Here is a 20410-nt window from a genome sequence, read left to right as displayed (position 1 = left end):
TTTCCCTAGATAGCCACGGTTGAGCCACCTTCCCTTTTTTATTTTTACGCCAGACAGGAATGTACAATTGTTGTAATTCATCCATGCGTTCTCTAAATGTCTGCCATTGCCCATCCACAGTCAACCCCTTAAGTATCATTAGCCAATCTATCTTAGCCAATTCATGCCTCATACCTTCAAAGTTACCCTTCTTTAAGTTCTGGACCATGGTCTCTGAATTAACTGTTTCATTCTCCATCCTAATGCAGAATTCCACCATATTATGGTCACTCTTCCCCAAGGGGCCTCGCACAATGAGATTGCTAATTAATCCTCTCTCATTACACAACACCCAGTCTAAGATGGCCTCCCCCCTAGTTGGTTCCTCGACATATTGGTCTAGAAAACCATCCCTTATGCATTCCAGGACATCCTCCTCCACCGTATTGTTGTTGCACAAGACCCATAAGACTGATTCCAAGACGCCGCAGGGCTCAGTGCTGGGACCCCAGCTATTTACAATATATATCAATGATTTTGATGAAGGAAGTGAGTGTAATATCTCCAAATTTGCAAATGACACTAAGCTGGGTGGCGGTGTGAGCTGTGAGGAGGATGCTAAGAGGCTGCAGGGTGATTTGGACAGGTTAGGTGAGTGGGCAAATGCATGGCAAATGCAGTATAATGTGGATAAATGTGAGATTATCCACTTTGGTGGCAAAAACACGAAGGCAGAATATTATCTGAATACGAGACCTGGGTGTCATGGTACATCAGTCATTGAAAGTTGGCATGCAGGTACAGCAGGCGGTGAAGAAGTCAAATGGCATGTTGGCCTTCATAGCGAGGGGATTTGAGTATAGGAGCAGGCAGGTCTTACTGCAGTTGTACAGGGCCTTGGTGAGGCCTCACCTGGAATATTGTGTTCAGTTTTGGTCTCCTAATCTGAGGAAGGACATTCTTGCTATTGAGGGAGTGCAGCGAAGGTTCAGTAGACTGATTCCCAGGATGGCAGGACTGACATATGAGGAGAGACTGGGTCAACTGAGCCTGTTTTCACTGGAGCTTAGAAGGATGAGAGGGGATCTCATAGAAACATATAAATTTCTGACAGGACTGGACAGGTTAGATGCAGGAAGAATGTTCCCGATGTTGGGGAAGTCCAGAACCAGGGAACGCAGTCTAAGGATAAGGGGTAAGCCAGTTATGATCGAGATGAGGAGAAACTTCTTCACTCAGAGAGTTGTTAACCTGTAGAATTCTCTACCGCAGAGAGTTGTTGATGCCAGTTCGTTGGATATATTCAAGAGGGAGTTAGATATGGCCCTTACGGCTAAAGGGATCAAGGGGTATGGAAAGTAGGAAAGGGGTACTGAGGTGAATGATCAGCCATGATCTTATTGAATGGTGGTGCAGGCTCGAAGGGCCGAATGGCCTACTCCTGCACCTATTTTCGATGTTTCTATGGTTAAGGGAGGAGGTAGAGAAAATATTATGCAATGGTTTTCGGAACCTATAGATAACTCAATGCTGTGGCTCAGTGGGTAGCACACTCGCTTCTGAGTCAGATGGTAGTGGGTTCAAATTCCACTCCAGGGATTTGAGCACATAAATCTAGGCCGACTGTCCAGTCCAGTGCCGAGGTGCCGACGTTTGGTTGAGATGTTAAACCGAGGTCCCATCAGCCCTTTCAGGTGGGTGTAAAAGATCCCACAGTAATATTTTGAAGAGCAAGGGAGTTATCCCTCGTGTCCTGGCCAATATTTATCCCTCAATCAACATAACGAAACAGATTATCTGGTCACTATCCCATTGCTGATGGTGGGAGCTTGCTGAGTGCAAATTGACTGCTGTGTTTCCAGCATTACAACAGTGACTTCAAAAGTGCTTCATTGGCTGGTGGTCGTGAAATGTACTATATAAAATGCAAGTCTTTCTTTCTCAGTGTTGAATTGGCCAGGAATTCAAGGGCTGCTGCTTTTGGCTCATGTTCTGGGTTGCCATAAACCCTTAGTTTATTCGGCTTAATACAATATGTACTAGCATTGTAAGCAGATTAAACTATAGGTGATTATTCAGAAATGGCAGGACTATATTGGTAAGAATTTATCTGCACAATGGGTGAGAAAATGATGAATAACTTGCCAGTAAGGAGAAAAAGAGGAATCCAACTGGATGCTACAATGGGAGAGTTTGGGAAGTGGAGAGAGGAGATTCAGTGGATCAAATGGTCTTGTACTTTAACTGGAAAGGACTAAGAGACTCCATTTCTCAAAAAGACAAGTCACTTGAAGAAGCTCAACCCTCCCCCTCCGTCAGAAGAAGCAATCCTTTGTCTGGAAAGTGATTGAATGTGATTGGCCCTCTCGCGTCCACTATCGGTTCGGTTTTGTTGATTGACACGCGTGGCGGCCAATCGGCTGTCAAATGCTGTTCACGTGCTGCCCATAGCCAGCCAATCGGTGGGCCGGGGCGGCGGGACTCCGGAGCGGTATATAAAGAGGAGGCTCCCGCCCGAGCGCCCACCCGGCGCCATTTTGTACACTTCTACACGTTGACCTTTGCAGTCGGTTTAATTTAATCGGGAGGTGGGGTTGGGGACGCAAATTTAAAAGAAAATCCCGGAATAAAACTTTGAAAAAAAAAACCTCACGACGGAAGCAAAATGTCCCGAGATCGCTTCAGGAACCGCACCGGATTCCAGCGGCGAGGCGGCATGAGCCCGCCGTTCCGGGGAGGCGGCAGCAGCAACCGCAACAACGCTCCCAACCGTCCGAACGGAGCGGGAAACGCGGCCGAGGGCCTGAAGCAGCCGGCCGCCGCGTCGTCGTCGTCGTCGTCGGCGGCGGCATCGGCGGCGCAGAGCGGCCAGGCCGGGGCCGCGCAGGCGACAACGCCGCCTCAGAAAAACATCGCGCAGGCCGCCAAGGCGCAGGAGGCCGACAAGAAGAACGGTGACGCCGCGGCCTCGCAGGCCGCCACGCCGGCGACGAGGGGTGGGGGTGGTGGTGGTGGAGGAGGAGGAGGCGGCGGCGGAGGTGAGGGGGGGAAACAGCAGGCGGCTTCCGAGGGCTCGATCCGCCAGCAGCGCGAACAGAAGGAGATGGAACTGCGCCAGGAGCAGGAGGTGCTGCGGGCCCAGCTCTCGCTGCTGCGCAAGCCGGGCGAGAAGACCTACACCCAGCGCTGCCGCCTCTTCGTCGGCAACCTGCCGGCCGACATCGGTGAGGACGACTTCAAGCGGCTCTTCGACAAGTACGGCGACCCCGGCGAGGTCTTCATCAACAAGGGCAAGGGCTTCGGCTTCATTCGGCTGGTGAGTGAATAATGGCGGCCCATATTTTCTATGTTTCATCCACCAACCCCCCCAACGGGCGGGGCGCGCTCCCGGACCCCCCCAGCGCGCGATCTGGCGGCGCGCTCGCTGCGTGGACACGCAAGAGCGGCGCGCTGATCCGCGGGCGGCTTGGTGATTTACAACATGGCGCCGCCCCGACCATATTCTCCCCTCTGCCACGCCTTTGCTGAGCAAATCGCGCTCCATTCACGGCGCCCAGCTTATTTCCATCAAGATTGCATCTCCGTATATCTGCTTCCTCTCCCCCCAACATAAATGCAGCATGTTTAGTTACTGGGTGGTTTGCTGGGATGTGTGTTGGGACCGATAGAAAAATGGGTCCCTTTTGGCTAACTGCATAGTATTTTAGTCGAGACGACGACCCGACCGCCCACGGTTGGCTCCGAGCGATTGTCGCGGCAGCAGGTCTCGGTAATGAAGGGTGCAACGTCTGCCCCCACGTGTTCTTGGCAGGCTTGTGCCGTGCGGATTGAAAAATATGCGCCTTCGGCGTTGGTTTGGCTCTGATCTTATCTTGAGCATCTGATCTCTGCGTTCGTCGTGTTGCTGTTTATAATGCTCCTTTGTGTGGCGAAAATGCATATATTGTTACTTGAGGAAAATTGAAAATATATATTAAAAAAAACACAAGTAACTGCTTAAATTTAATCCTGGAAGGGTATGTTGAATCGGCTTTCCTCCGGTGGAGAAGTAATTTTTGTTAAAACTAACGGGTAGGATGTGCTGTTTTCATAAGGTTTGTGTCTTTCTCTCAAAGGAAAGTCGAACCTTGGCTGAAATAGCCAAAGCCGAACTTGATGATACACCCATGAGGGGTCGACCTCTTCGTATCCGTTTTGCCACGCACTCCGCAGCTCTGACTGTACGCAATCTCTCGCCCTATGTCTCAAACGAACTGCTTGAGGAAGCTTTCTCTCAGTTTGGTCAGGTGGAGAGAGCCATTGTAATCGTAGACGATCGTGGCAGGTCAACCGGCAAAGGCATAGTTGAATTTGCAACAAAGCCAGCTGCTAGAAAGGCCCTTGAGCGATGCAACGATGGAGTATTCCTCTTAACAGCGTAAGCAATAGTCCATTTTTTGTTGTCTTAGTAGCTTGTTATGCAGCTAACTTAAAATTTAATTCCGCTTAAAGCAAAATTCCTTGCACTGAAGTAAATTGCAAAATTTGTTCATGAGCAGGGCAAAGAATCTTTCAAATTCTTCACAATTTAATTGGATTTTTTTGTAGCTTCGGCAGCATCCAGCAGCAACTTAGTGCTTTTTAAAATAAAAAATCTACCAATGAGCATTGTCATGTGACATTATTCGTGCAAATATTAAATATAAGCATAGTATATTTTTGTGTTGGAGCTGTGTATTGGATTTTGTTACATGAGAATGCATAGTTTCTGGCTACATTTTCTGAAAGTCAGTAGCTGACCTGTCCTGTAGTTACCCTGAAAGAGAACAATTAAGCTTGTCAACTTTAATCCTTAAATGCTGATCGTCTTGTAGGTCTCCGCGACCTGTAATTGTGGAACCGATGGAACAATATGATGATGAGGATGGTCTGCCAGAGAAGCTTGCCCAGAGAAATCCAATGTATCAAAAGTGAGTTTTTAAAATAATTTTGCTTATTAATGTAGGATAATAGTAGGGGTTTGATCTTTAAACGGTTAGTGAGTTAGAATTGGATTCAAGTGTAAAACTGTTTCAGACCAGAAGAAATTTGTCATAATTCTCCAATTTGCCTGGAGATCTGAATTTTTCCCATGTGCATTTCACACATCAGTTCTCTGCAAAATGAGACTTTATAAAGAAATCGAATGCATTATTGAGCAATTGAAAATAGATAACAAAGTTGTAAGATTGTTGAATGAGTCAATGCATTTTTCTGCAGAGAAAGGGAGCATCCTCCTCGTTTTGCCCAGCATGGAACATTTGAGTTTGAGTATTCCCAAAGATGGAAGTCTCTTGATGAAATGGAAAAACAACAAAGAGATCAAGTGGAAAAGAATATGAGAGAGGCCAGAGATAAGCTGGAAAATGAAATGGAAGATGCATATCATGAACACCAAGCAATGTTGCTGAGACAGGGTAAATTTGTAGGAAATTATTTGAATATGGCAACAACACTTGAGTGCAGTCATAGTACTGAAATGAGTCCTGGCATTTCCAATGCTACAAACTGTCCATAATGCGGGGTAAATTAAACATTGGTTTTAATTTGAGCAGGTTGACCCAATAATTGACACTTGGAAGTTGCAGGGTTTCTTTATCAATGCAATTATATTAGCTTGCAATTTTATCCAGATTTTGTGTGCAATAATTTCCTACTGGAAGTCCTATCCCCATGCTTTTATAAGATAGTCAATCCTGAGTTCTTGACTTGAGATTGTGCATTTCCTGCTGTTTGTAATGGGATGGGGGGTGGGGGGGTTGAGAATAGTTTATTGATTTTATTGATAATTGAAATGGATTAGTCCTGGTGGCATTGGCATTCTATTGTGTAGCTATTGTGTACTGTCATTGAAACTTTCCCAGATTCTTTAGTTGGTACAGGAGTTTGGCAAATAGTGCTTTCTGCACAAGTAAGCTGAACTCAAATTTTGTGTAGTGGTGTGGACAGGAAGTAAAATTGCTTTGGCCACTGCTGTGCCAATAGGATAGCAGTATTTCAAGAAACTTGTGTACATTTTTATACAGATCTCATGCGGCGTCAAGAAGAGCTTCGGCGCATGGAGGAACTCCACAGTCAAGAAGTTCAGAAACGTAAGCAGCTAGAATTGAGGTAAGAATCCTTTTTTGAATTCTGTAGTTTCATGTGAAATTGCAATGCTGCTCGGAGCTGATTTTTTTGATATTTGAAATGGATTAGTCCTGGCGACGTTGGCATTCTATTATTTAGCTTGGATTATTGTACTGTCATTGAAACTTTCCCAGATTCTTTATAAACTATCAAATTAACACTCCTGCGGTTTGAACTAAATCTACCAGGCAGGAGGAAGAGCGCCGTAGAAGGGAGGAGGAAATGCTGATGCGGCAACGGGAAAAGGAGGAGATGATGAGGCGCCAGAGGGAGGAGAACTTCCGAATGGGATACATGGATCCAGTGAGTTTCGTTAAATGATGGATGCTTAGCCAGTCTGAGTTTTCAGGCTTATTGGAGGCTAGCTAAGCAATGGGCATTGGAATTTGCAGTCTCCATGTGTAGATTAGGTAAAAGTTCACTGTCACTTAAAAAAAAAATAACAAACTGAAATAACTACAGGTTGCATCTGAACTCTAGATCAAAGTACATTGAGGCACTTTGTGCTGATGCTAAACTTGGTGTAACTACAAAGCTTTAGCCACTACATATCCTGGGGTGCTAATTTACAATGAGTTTTGAGCAGGTCTCCATTTTGAATTACCATTGAAATGAGGAATTATTGAGTTCCATTCTTGTTTGCTAGTATTCAAAGAGCATTTTGAAATTAAAATACTTAATGAGATTTTAATTTTGTCAGTTGTGGATTTTCAAATTCTTCAGAGAATTATGTACCTTTATTTATGACTTGGCTCTTCATGAACCACCTCAGTGGCAGCAGTCACGTCCCCTTAATGTAGTGTCACCTACTTATGAAGTACAGATGCATATTTAATCCTCATTCATCAGTTGCATGCTACATCTTTGGTTGTTTAGTATTACTGGATACCTTCGTTGACCAATGCATACTGTCACCGTGCCAGTCTGTTAAATTACATAATTTGTGTGCCTAGACAGTTCCCTTGCAATCCAGTCAATTTTAATGAAATTATGTATACATGACTAATTTGCATATATTGCAACATTAAAATTAGACCTGTTTCCGTTTGAATTGATGGTTTACATTTGGGCAGATGTGGGTGTAGTGCATTTTTCCATTTTTTAAAAAATCACTCCAGTACAATATTGTGGGTGTGGTACTTGGCACCAGTAGCTGTCTGAATCTAGGCAGTGTCAGCTAGCTGGTTGGTATGGGGGTGGGAAGAAAGATTACAACTGCTCTTTGTCATCTAACTTGCAGCATGAGTTATTCCATACACCCGTTTCTGCTTCACCCTATTGTAGTTTTACAGTTGGCCTCAACTTGTGACTGCCCTCAAATGTGCGAATGTATCAGATTGAGGATTGAACTTGGTCTGATCAGCTGCTTGAGTCTGAACCATTCATTCAAGCTGACAGTAGGTTGAAGGTTTCCACTTGTATTCACTGCTGAATTTTATTTCCCCTTCAGAGAGAACGTGAAATGCGCATGGCTGGAGGAATGGCGGGTAAGATGCAAATTATTTTGTTCATGGATTTATGAATAATGTCTTTCCTATGAAAGGTTAAATTTTGAACTTGTTGAGAATGTGGTTATAATTTCAATAATTTTACATTTGAATAGCCTGATTGAAGCAGCTTGTAGCTGTAATTTAAAGGGTTAGGCATTTCTGTTTTAAACAAATGACTTCACTGATTTGGCCTGTCCTTTCCATGTCTTAAGTACTTGCCTCTTAATAGGTTTAAAAGGTCTTTTGTTGGCCCAACTCATGAATTTTTGCATGCTCGATGGTAATTATCATATCTGTCCAATAAAATAAACTTGTATGGCATGCACTTCCTCAAACTATTGCAACCCCCATTATAAAACAATTTTGTCCAACTCAGTGAGCAAGATCATGAAAGATCTGTTGCTACCTGATCTCTGCAAATGTACTGAATTGTAGACAAGTGACGTGAATGAGATGATGTATAGAAAATGCTCTAATTAGCTACATGTATATAAACATGAGGACTCGTCTGTTACTCTAAGCTGTAATGAAACCCGCTTCCTTCCACTTGTTAAAAGCATAAAGGCGAGGTTTTGATGACACTGCTGTAGAAACTTTTGAATTTGCCACATTGTGTGTTAATACTGTCAAATTTGCTATGGATTTATGACAGTAAATTTAAGATACATTTCCTACATTGTAATCAGTCAATATATAGCTTATCAACAATAAGATGAATGTTACATATGCTGATATTTTAATCAACCTTGTGTTGCAAATATGGTAACCTATTCTAGTGGTCATTTTGATACAGGACAGCCTCTGCTCTTAAGTGAAGCAAATCACTTGTCCTGTATCATTGACTTCACTATCCTAATTGAAGTGTTAAGGCTTAGTGTGATTAATGCGTACTTTAACATTTCAGAACAATACGCTACTACAAACCAAAGTTTCCCACCAATGACAGCAATGGGCTATGAAGGTCACAGTACAATGAGTAGCCCCGGAGGACCTAGCACGATGACTGGACAGATGATGGGCAACAGTGGAAGCACAAGCGACATGGCGGGGGTAAAGCGCACTGTGGTTAAGAATGAATGCTTGAATGTATGGCTTGGTTGTAGTGAAATGAGTGTGGGTGGCTGTTATGAAGGAGGGGCTGGGGAGAGAACCGTAACCGTGAACAGTGAGCTGTAAAAACTTATGAACTAAATGACCCTTTGGGTAGGAAAACTTGATTTGTTTAGCATAAGTGTTAATGGAGCAAAGCACAAAATGGCAAACTGTAGAGGCAGCTTGAATAAGGCTACCATAGGAAGCAAAGCATTTTAGCTTGGACTTGGTGTAGGAGGATTCAGATTTAAAGAATTTCAGAGAAACGTGCACTTAGTTGTGACATGTTGATCTGGTCATCATTGCCGAAGTTGATACTAATCAGACGCTTCCCGTCTCACCATCTGATCACTGTCATGGTCTGATTGTCATGTCACTCCTGATGTCTAGCTGTGTCAAATCTTTGTTACAATGTAGTCATAACAAGCTTGTAAGTGCTCCAGTGAAATGATCAAAGCGTGCATATATTGCAACAATTTGCAAATTGCACGCAGTCGAAATGTATTGAAATAACTACCTGCTTATCTAACCTGGTTTGCCAGCCAAAATGGCATTTTTATTTACAAACTCAATGCAGGATTGATAGCTTGTGTGCTTGGGACAGCCATGCCGAGAGGCAAATGGGGTTTTTAGGAAAAAATAATGGGTCAATCTCGACTTTCCAAACTGATGATATGGGGGGTGGCAATGACTGGACTGTTTGCATCTAGATCAGGATTGAAACTGTTCTCATGATGACTTTGGATTGGTTGTAGCCAATGGGGTACTTCAGAGATTCAAATAGTGCTAAGAAAAAAAAGTTTGTAAAGATTTTGATACAAATAGGTTTGATTGTTTTACTCTTATCTAGTCAAAACAGTTCTACAGGAAGTTGAAGTAAAATTCAAATTTCCTTTTCAGAGGCTAGTATTTGCAACTGCTAGTATAAACTAAATCTGAAACCATTTGTTCGTATGCTTACAAGAAAACATGCTATAGTTGAAATAAGTGAGAAGGTATTGTAATTACAGCAACTCCATTCTAAATTGAGATCCTTCCATTTTTAAAATGGACATAGTCATAGAAATTACAGTGTAGGAGAATGCCAACTGTCCCACTGCACCTGTCCCAGTTTAAGCTGTTCAACTGTAGCTATCTAATCTTATTTTCCTGCATCTTCAAATACTAGTACAGTGGATATGAACTTCTTGGTTTACCGTGGAAAACTGAGTCAGGTGGCAAGTGGGGAGGGAGCTGAGCACATGTTGTTTAGGTTATCAATAACAATTATCGGATTAATAACCAGGGTTTTAAAAGAAAATCATGGGTCCTGAAAACTGTCTTGATTCAATGGGATAATCACTATTTGTGACTAGCTAACGAATGCTACCATATTAATACTTTGAGACTTGCTTCAAAGCCTTCTGTTGGTCTTGTGACAGTATCTCTCAGCACTTAGTTGGACTGCCTTGTGACAATAACTTGCTCCTTGGGGAGTGAAGTGAGGAAGGATTATCAGTTGTCCTCCCCTTAGCACAGCAGTGTGCCATTGGTCATGGCAAACCCACTTGCCTACCCTCCAACCTTATGAGGTGTACTGTGCAAGTGGTAAAATTGAGTTAGGCATTTTAAAATTGAGGAAAATGTCCTGGTAATTCTCATGCACTTAATGGGTGTAATGTTTTGTAGAATATTGCATTTTACCCAGGTAATCTTGAACGCTGATCCAGTGTTGTAGTACTTGTGCTGTGTTGTGATTTTAAATTTTAGTTTGCCTCCTTAAATAGGAATTTTCAGTGTAGTGAAGGTTCTACAACATTGTTACTTTAAACCAAGATGTTGCAAAGGACAAACCATCTCAGAAAGATTGACTTTCCTTTCCATTGATAGCAAAGGTGGAAAACTTGTTCTTGGGCCATCATGCCAAACTAGTTTTGTACTGGCATAAAACTGGCACAAAGCAGCTGATAGATTACTGCTTGGCTGAAAACTCTGCAGAGCATGTACTACAATACTGGCTCATTAGTCAGATTGCATTAAATGGGGAAATAGGGGGTGGGAATAAGTCGGTGGTTACTTGTGACTTCCATTAAGGGCAGAGGCTATTTAACTTGAAGTGTTAAAGCTCTGCATCTCTGAAACTGCATGATGTGGAGATTGTAATGATAATGAAAAGGTATCTATTAACCCGTATCAAACTTGTGCATATTAAAATGCATCCCTGTGTTGGTAATAGTGGTTTGCTTGCACTACAAGCAGAATAGCCACTGTTCTTAAGTTATCACAAGTCATGGGTCGATTATATCCACCATGGATTCCTCCATGTACCGGTCAGTAAACTAATGAACAACTTGCCCTCTTTTTTTCTTTTTATGTGCCTGGTACCTGTGGATCGCCCCATTCCTGGTTGTAATCGACGAACATTGACTGCGGATGTCTTCCCTGACCTAATGTTACACATTTTACTCACTTTGTAACGTGCAACTTATATGGACATTGAATGCTACCATGTATGATGAACTTTAAAATCTCTTCCAATAGCGTAATGACCGCTTTGGACAGGGAGCCCCAGGTCCAATGAATGCTCAACCCCCCCGTCCTATGGGGCCTACTGGGCCTAGTTTTGGTAGAGGGAGAGAAGAATATGAAGCAGCTAACAAGAAGCCTAGATACTAGAATTCATAGCCCTTCTGTAGTGTGCATTCCAGATACGGTCTTTCATTTAGACATGAACTCTTCATTCTTACGTTTTTTAGTTGGTGGCAAAGTTGCATTTTATGCCTATTTAGATTTGTGTATTGACTAAACTTTGTAAACTGTAACAATTCACGCTGGCACATTGTGAATGTTGAATTATGTCAAGCAACAGTGATAGTGCAAATGGCATCCTGAAGTGCCATTAAATCTCTAGAAAGTATGCTCCATGTATTTTTTGTTCTGAATCGTTCTGGAAGCATGTTAAATTGTGTAGGCTAAAATGCCTATTTTGAAATGGTGGCATTCTGTATTTTGGTGCGTCTTTTTAAATTAAAACCCATTCATAGTGTTAATGATTTGAAACGAGTTGTTTTTAACCACAAGAAAAGTCGCAGCATAGTTATGGTAACTTGTCTGCTTCCATAAGTGAGACCAAGTGTTGCATTTACTACCTTTTGCAAACTCTTGTGTACCACTTATTAAAGTTGTTGAAGGTAAGAATTCAATGAGAATTAAGTGCACTGAAAACAAAATTGGCAGTTGTCATGGTTATGTATCTTTATGTTTAAGTTGAACCAATTTTTTTGGCCTGAGATCTGACAATTATTTTAATTTAAATTGAATCTGGCCAAAGTACACAATTGGTGTCTAATTTCCACATGGGCAACTAGGTCTTGCAAAGAGATCTTACTGCTTTTTTTTAAAAAACTAGAGGCGTTGAAATGTCTGGATCTATTTATATCCGAATTGCCACCTAATCTGATTTTGTTAAATAGGAGCTTTGCTTTGCTTTCAAAATGAATCTTGTTTTCGTGGTTCTAGTTTTGGATACAGGCTGGACTGTTAACATTGTCTTAATGAGTATTTTGTAAAAGTTTTCTTTTCTTCCCAGAAGTCTTTGTGGCAGTCTGAGTCTGCAGACAAATCCAGTCTATGCTGGGGTGGGAATGAAGTCCACTGACAAAATGTTACTGACTTACGGAGATTCTAATTAACTTGGAGGTTTGCATGTTCTAAAATGGGTATTGGGGAGAGAAGGAAGGTTATGTTGCAGCTAGTACTTCAAAAAAGATGTTAAATGTGTTTTGACTGCTTCATGCAAAGCACGCCTGTATTTCAAATTTGTTTCTTCCTTCTCCCACTGTTCTCAACTTATTGCAACTTTCTCGTCTGAAGATGATTCGTGCTGAGGATCTATGTTTACCAGCAGTGATCTGTGCATCATTCCAAGTGACTTTTTCATGTGAACCTAGATTGTGGTGAAGCTGTTTAACCTTGGAGCCAAGCCTGATTTCACCAGCACACAATGTTTTTCATTAAGGGTCATTGGATAGTGATCAGGAGCCCTGGCTGCCAGTATTTCCCTTCTCAGCCCATGGATGCTGAACCCCCATAGAAGTGCCCTACTATTGGCTGAGATCAGCTACATTGATTGGCACAGCCTAGGGATTGAATGAGATTTTTGGTCTCTGGCTCAGTACTTCGTGCATTCATTGAGCCAGTTGCTAGTGTAGGAATGTACTGCATTTTTGCCTTTCGATTTGCAATGGGCATTCAGATATTTTTGTTGCCACTTTCCTTGGGTTTGGAAGGGGAGGAAGTTTTCCTTTCAGACTTTGTGAATGTAGTCAGTTTCACAAGCTATCTGTTTTGCTGTGATTTGACATCTGTCTGATTTGTGCATCCTCACTACAGTGACACATCTGGTTAAAGCTGAACTGTTGGGCCTCACTGTGGTGGTGTATGCAATGCTGATCGCAGAATAGAATTCTCTAGATATTGATGCTCACCTTGAACACAATTAAAAATTATTGCCACAGTATTGTTCCAGAATTGACTTCAGGCAATACAAAAATAACTAGCTTGTCCCAACTAAAACATTTGGTAATACTCGACTTTCAAGCTGTACTGAATCTCAATCTTGGTGGACAATGCGGTGGTGAGCTTAAAACTGTTCCACCTGTCCCGTAAGTCCATTAAGTCTATTAAAACTTAATGCTTTGCAATACAGCAAATCTGTACACAGTACTGTTCAGTGACGAATTGAAGTTCCTATGTTGCTTGCTGCAAAATGGAATTAGTTGTCTGGCTTGAAGTGCCACTCGGATGTTAAGTGTGATGGCCATTAACTGCAGTAATGCCAGATTGCTCCACATCCCAGATAAATGAGTTTGAGTGCTAGGCCTGTAAACCAATACATTGGGTCTTGTAAGATATACAGCAAGAAATCTGGGGTGGCAGTATCCCAGTTCAAAATTGCTATACTCTGCAAATTGAGTAATGGTAGTAGAAATGGCGTAGTGATGGAGAGGTCAATGCAGTAAGGCATGCAAAACCATGTACCCAGCATGTAGTTAACATACCCAGGAAAACTATTCTTGTAGTGTTGACTCTCAACTTAATATTTAGTGCTTGGTCCTTTTGCATCACTGTCAACATCAAAGCACTATTCATGGAAACTTATCTAGATTTGGGAATCTTTTCTTATGAAATGTTCCTGTATATGGCATTTCCAGTTCTACCAGAGAGGTTGATGTAAAATTGGGACAGGATCTTAAACGCGACAGAGTCCTGAACAGTCGCCTGCTTTTTAGTTTTTTTTAATGGACTATGTATCTGGTGAAAGATGTTCTCTGAAAGATCTACAGTTAATAATCTACAACGTTTTTTAAATCTACCGATCCAGCATGGGCCTAACTGATAACTTGTGAAAGTTTGACCTAAAGTTTTTGTGTTGAAAATTTGGTCCGATTTTGAGTTCGTGAATGGCTGATTGGAAAATCACAATCACAATGATTGGAAACCAGTAGCAAGATCTGGGAGATGCAGATGCGCTCAATAGGAATGAATTTGCATCAGGATACCTGGACTACCAGAACGCGACTTCTGTATCTTCTGCCTATAGAAGCTGAACAGCTTCAATGGGTAACTGGAAACCAAGCAGTAACATGCAGTGCCAACAAATAATTGCTGCTTTAGCATTGTGATAATGGTAAGTGTTAAAACTTATTTGTGTGGGATGGGGGGGGGGGGTGTGGGGGGTTTGAACATAAAAACACTTATACAATTTTTACATGGTCTATAGATGCTGTTTTCCAGTGACAGGGCAACTAATTTTATTATTCAAAATCATTCTTAAATTAAGGGTTGAAATTAGTGAGCAAATATTGCAGTCAAGGATCGGACATGTTTTATTCTAAATTCTGGGATGGTGGGTTTTAAAGCTGCTTAATGCTGATTGCCTTGCATTGATTTGAACCAGGATTAATTTTCTGCTGACATTCAAGATCATTTTTGTTTAAACAATTCTTTGGTATGGAATCTAGTATTTTGTCCATTGAATTTGCAAATAATGAAAATTTGCCTTCTGGCAAAATAAGCCTGCAACTGTTAAGTTGATAAGGTGAGCTCATGTGGGTTTGAATGAGCAACTGCTCTGGCTTGCTGTTTGCTGCCCTTTTCAAACTTGCAGTAACTTTATTTCCATTCCCTTGGCAGAATTGCTGCATTTGAACATGGGTTCCACAATAATTCAAGTAGATTTTGGCATATTCAGGTGGAGGTGATAACCTAAGGTTCCACCTTATTAAACCTGAAAGCGAGCTTGGTGGACTTCATAGTTTTGTGATCGTATTTGTAGCTAGTCTTGTGGACAGTTTTTAAATTAGTACACCTGTTTTGGGGATTTTACCAGCTACTTAGGGCTGCGCAAGCATACCTTTTGAAATGCCCTTTTTATATAAATTTTGGAATACACGCAACTCATTCAAAATACTGCACTTAAAGTTGCTTAGGGTATGATTTTAGGGAAGCATTGCATTTTTTAAATGCTGTACAGTTTTGAAATTAATGAGCAAACACCATCCTAATTATAATCCTAACTTAAATGAAGGGCCCACTTTTATTTTTATAGCTGTATTTCATGTCTATGAACTTGGTTTATGGTATCAGCTAATCTGGACACACATAAAGGGAGGTTTAGCTGTTGCCGTTTTGGCATTTAGGTGCTGAATTTTGCAATGCCCAGTAAGCCTGGGCACAAATTGAAATAACTTGTCTTCCCCAGTATTCTTCAGTGGCAATTATAACAGTTTCAGATTCTCAGGTTACATGGCAACGCATCTGAGTTACAAGCCAGCAAGCGGCTGCTGGCAGCCAATTGTGCTGCACCCTTGCAAGTAATGCCGCTCTCCAGTGAATAAATACAGTCAGCTTGTCTGCAATACATTACATTGAGGATCTGTAGTACTGCAAATGGGATTGGGCAGTAAGACCTGGAGAATAGTATTCCTGCTTGTTCTGCGGTGCACAATACAGACTGCATACAGGTATGTACAAATAACTTGTTAAAAGATAAATGTCTTTCGTAATTTCTTTAAAGATGAGTAAAATGATTCCGGCATCACCCTTCTGACAGTGGAATTACAGTGCAGCACTTTTAGTGGTTGGGCCGTGTGTTAGTGGTGAATAATGACTGGTATCAGTGTTGTATAATGGCCCAAATGATGTACAGCTAGTGTGTGCAGTTTTGAATACTGCTGTACCACAGCATTGAGACTTCGATGGCACCTGTGAATAGTCAACAATGGGTAGATGCGCCTTCTGTCTTCTATTGTACCTTTTTGACTTCAAAAAAAAGCAGTTATGTGACTTAGACTGTGAATAGGAAGGTTGTAGTTTGGCTTTTAAACTTGCCTTTTTATATACACTACACTTTGCCAAGAACATCTATGAAGCAGCAGCATGTGATATATATATAGAGATGGACAATAAATGTACTATGGACCATTTAGCACCATAGCTTGAATGCCACTTAGTTTGGCAAATGTAATTATGTTGGGGGGAGGCAATTGTCTGCATTGTATAGAATGAAATGGTAACTTTGCCTGTTTGGGAATTGTGGTGGGTATTAGAAACATTCACTCTCATCCTACTTGCTCTTGATGAACCTTTGCCAGACCCACTATCCTCAAAAATGCACACCCCTATTACATGGCGATTTATTGTATTTGGGTTTATCTCCTGTAATTTGTCTAATCTGGAGTATAGAGGATTTGTTTATTTTTGTTTTTACCAAGCCAGCTTTGTAATGACCATACCATCATCTACCTCGGCTGTTGAGTTATCTGACCTAAATTCTCCAAGATCAGAACTTGTGCACCATACTTAAGTCTCGGAAGATCTACTATTGATCGGTACAGCAGATTTTTAAGAATACTGACTTTTATATGTAGTGAAGGATCATAATTACTGTAAACGTGATACACTTCCACTACTTCAGCTCTGTGGATTTTAGTGTATCTGGAAATGAGTGAAAAGCACAAATATCTCCTGTGGTAGAAAATAAGTCCTTGCACCAGGCTTTGATTTGATCTATGCCCATTTGTTTGGCTGTTCAGGCTTCTGACTGGCAGCAGTAAAAACCCGATTCTGTATAAATATAACTGAAATGGGTCATAGCTGAATCACATTGCTTTGGGCTTGCTTGCTTTCTTCAGCTAAAGTAGATTTTTATTAATGAACTAATCAGCAAATGAAGCTTGTTAATCAATCCAGTAAGAGCAATAAGATGACTTCTGTTTCCCACTAATCAAACAAATGATTCACCACACACTCAGTATTGGGTATGACATAGTGAAGAGGGCTTTTGGGCAAGCTTGTGTATGTGTGGCAATTTAATCCCATACACCTGAAAAGGGAGGGAAACACTCGGTCAACGTATTAGAATGTTGGTCTTGCTGGTGACTGCTTTGGATGAAATAAGTTGCTGTAAAGTTGGCTTAGAACTGGGTGGAAGAGATGTGAAAATCATGGTCCAGGACCTGATTGTGTTCAGATCCGCAACCATTTTAGAGTCCTTTGTCCTGCTGCAATGCTGTGATTTTGACAGAGGTCCTTCAATCTGTAAATTGCAGTGTTCTCTGGTGGCAGTTTGTTCCACAAGTCTTGACTGCAAGATCAACTCTTGCTGTGGACTTTGGACCTGTAATGTTGGATCACTTTTGTATTACATTTTGGGAGACATACTGGCCTGTTATGTCAAAGAAATTTTAGTAGTGTGTGCAGATCGAGCAAAGTAATGTTTTTTCTTGTGAAAGCCATCAGTGGCTTGTCCCTGGAGCCAAAATGGTGATCTTTTTCATCTTGTGTTACACTGGACTTGCAATTAGGATCTGAAACTTGGTAGTGAAGTGTCTGCACTGTGTTCCATCTCAATTCTCTTGTACGTGACTGAGCTTTTCCAGTGCAATTTGGCCTCAATTTTAGACTTGAACATCTGTTCAGGAGAGTGATGCCAGAACATAATAGGGATATGTGGTGTATGTCTTTCAGTGTTGCAAACAGGTTAGAATCATGTGTTCTAAGATGAGTGTAATTTCCCTTATATGCACGCATGCCTGAATGGGCATTTTTCTGTGCCAGCTTGGTCAATTTTTCATTGACCTGTCCAAAGCTTTAGAATTATTAATCTAAAAGTTGTTCTAACCCTCTGCTGAGACTATTTTGCACAATGCTGTACTAGCCTAGGTGAAGCGTGACTTAAAGCACACATGCTTATTTTGCACCTTTTCTTTGGGGCTGTCCAGACTAGTCAGTATAAAGTATACTGGTACTTTACTGGCTGAACCACTGATGCATTTCAGTTTGAATGTAATGGTAGATGTCCTTATCTCTTGCCTTCAGCTCCTATTCTTGATGGTCACACAGCACCACTGAGGCTGTTGGGGCTTCCGTCAGCTTTTCTATTCCAGATCTACAACTGGGCTAGACTAGCATGGCAAGATTTTCTAATGTAACCTGAGCTCTGTGGGGATGTTGTAAAATGAGTTCACAATTGTTGTAGATGGAAGCTATGAGTACTTACTAACTTAATGTATTTTCTTTAGGCTTGGAAAGATCTTGATGCATTTTGAAAGGCTGTCGATGCATTAAAGGTGCAGGTAAGTGGCTTTTACCAGTTTGCACTCCTTGAAACCAAATACTAAAGTAGAAATGTGCTTTGAAGTAGTTGACATTTGGTCATAGTTTCCAGGTATTTTTTCCCCACTTGGCCTTAAGAAGGATAATGTTTGAGCTACAAAACTAGGTATTTTCCACAAGGTTGAGTTATGGTCATTTTTATGTTGCCTAAGTCGTTGTCCCCCCCCTTCAAATGTGGTTTCTGGCTATTGCAGGTGAAGCTGATCCTATTCCCTTTCTCTGCTCCAAACATCCAGCTGTCCGTCTTGCATTTCATAGAGAACAAGAGTTCCTTGCTATACTGTGTGGCTCAGTACTACACCACTGGACTGAGTTACTGGGAATGCCAAATACACTTTTAGCTAAAGTAGCCTGTTCAGCTGTGAAGCAATGTGTTGATCTTTTTTTCACATTTTGAGCAACTTGGGTGATTAGAATGAAGGTAATGCTGCATAATTTGATTTCTTTGTTTTCATTTGCAGCTCCTGTATAATGTCACATAACCAGAATGTTTCACATTTGGTCACAGTCACCACAAGTCAGGAAGTTGGGGTGGATGCAAATACAAAACAGTGCCAAAGTTGAAGGACAATGAATAGCGGTTCAAACTTGATGTCTTCAAGGATATTTCTGAAATGTAGGTGTTGTGTGCCTTGTTCAGCATGCACAGCTATAGAACTGTTAATCTTGATTTGAATTTTTCTTAAAATATGATGGAGAAATATATATTTAAGTTGCTAGATCTGCGGATGTGAAAGTATCAACATTTATAGTAGCCAGATAGGTGATTTAAATGAAATTCAGATATTTGTCTTCAAAATGTTCATATTTGTGAATGGAACAGTGTTGCACTTGTAAGTTGTGCAAATTGCTGATTTGGGAGGGCATGAATGGAATTAGTTTGCAAGTATAAGGGTCTTGATTTTATGAGTGTACATCTGTGTTTATAATCTAGCATTTCAAGCACAATTGATCTGACCACCAAATTCAAGTAACTGCCCAAGGCTGAATTACGACATTTTTGGTTCTGAAAGTGGTGTCTACAGCCCACCACCACGTAAAACATTTGTGCTTGTATTGGCCAAAAAAACGATAACCACTATCAATTTTGCATTAGCGTCAATTTCAAAGCTGCTGGTTATAGCGTCTTAGTTCTGTTTATTTCTGATAAACAATCATGCAATAATACGAATTAAGTTGCTAAATCAGGCTGGATATGCTGTTTAATGTTCCCTGCTAACGAGCACTTTTGGGTCAAAGTAAAAAGCTGTGGCAACATCCAGTGGATACAAAATGCCTTTAAAGTGGTGCTCATCAGCCATAAAGTCTAAAACACCTAGGCAGTTTCTTTGCAGCCTTAGACTTCTATCCAGGTCATTCACCTTTGCAACCAAAAAAGAGGTAGAGTAAATACTAACCTTAACTAAACTTGCCATGTCAGAGCATTAGATGGACCTGCAGGCAAATCATGTTCATACAAATGTGCTAGCTATAAGTGGTGGGGATTGTATTTAAAATGTACAAATCCTCTTGGACCTCATTTTATTTTTATTTTTTTCTCATTAGGATCTTGGATGAGCGAGGAGCACTGGGAAGATTCATTGCCTCAAGGATAGACATATGACATCACTGTATTCTATACTTTCCAAATAAAATTCATCTTAACTCAGTTTTGCTTTGTAATTTTTAGTGTTTACATATACTGGAATATAAAGAAAAGTGCTCAGCACTGCTGAGGACTAACATTCCATTTCCATATAAATGTCAGTTATGGAAAATGGAGCAGCATGCTCTAGTCACATCGATCTGCAGCTGCATATTCTTGCTGATTGAAATTTGTGTTTTGAGTTCATTAAACTCCTGATCTAGTCAGGCCATCAACACCCATAGTTGCTGGTTGCTTTCTGGTGGTCTCTTTGGTGAGGACAGATGAAGTTCCACTGTGAAGCCTTCTAATTCTCTAATCTACCAATTGAAGCTCCCATCAATAAAGGCCACTTGATTGAGGTAGTGGTCGGTGACTAAAACTGTACCCCAGCACAACCTGAGGGGGAGCAGCTTGTAAA

The 20410-nt window shown here is 41.3% G+C and overlaps 1 protein-coding gene across 2 annotated transcripts; it reads left to right on the top strand.

The window, feature by feature from the left end:
• The first annotated feature begins 2488 nt into the window (after nucleotides 1-2488).
• Nucleotides 2489-20014, top strand: sfpq (splicing factor proline/glutamine-rich). 2 transcript variants are annotated; one of them, XR_011596540.1, is made up of 11 exons: nucleotides 3007-3295; nucleotides 4095-4396; nucleotides 4833-4928; nucleotides 5218-5414; nucleotides 6024-6108; nucleotides 6315-6429; nucleotides 7577-7613; nucleotides 8521-8666; nucleotides 18272-18325; nucleotides 18827-18981; nucleotides 19911-20014. XR_011596540.1 is itself a non-coding variant. In XM_070899197.1 (9 exons), exons 1-9 carry the CDS (start codon nucleotides 2645-2647, stop codon nucleotides 11361-11363), a joined length of 1764 nt encoding a protein of 587 aa, XP_070755298.1. In that variant the 5' UTR covers nucleotides 2489-2644; the 3' UTR covers nucleotides 11364-11737. The 2 variants fall into 2 exon arrangements, 1 of the variants encoding a protein (XP_070755298.1); XM_070899197.1 differs by lacking the exons at nucleotides 18272-18325; nucleotides 18827-18981; nucleotides 19911-20014 and adding an exon at nucleotides 11229-11737 and having other exon boundaries at nucleotides 2489-3295.
• The last annotated feature ends 396 nt before the right edge of the window (nucleotides 20015-20410 follow it).

Source organism: Pristiophorus japonicus, chromosome 14, assembly GCF_044704955.1.
Source record: "Pristiophorus japonicus isolate sPriJap1 chromosome 14, sPriJap1.hap1, whole genome shotgun sequence".
NCBI classification, from domain to species: Eukaryota; Metazoa; Chordata; class Chondrichthyes; family Pristiophoridae; genus Pristiophorus; species Pristiophorus japonicus.
This window is presented reverse-complemented; position numbering and strand designations above follow the sequence as displayed.

Excerpts from the sequence above, each read along its gene's own strand:
- sfpq (XM_070899197.1), top strand. The coding sequence starts at position 2,645 with ATGTCCCGAGATCGCTTCAGGAACCGCACCGGATTCCAGCGGCGAGGC. Across the intron at positions 4,397-4,832 it reads GGAGTATTCCTCTTAACAGC|GTCTCCGCGACCTGTAATTG; the intron begins GTAAGCAATAGT and ends ATCGTCTTGTAG. Across the intron at positions 7,614-8,520 it reads CATGGCTGGAGGAATGGCGG|AACAATACGCTACTACAAAC; the intron begins GTAAGATGCAAA and ends TTAACATTTCAG.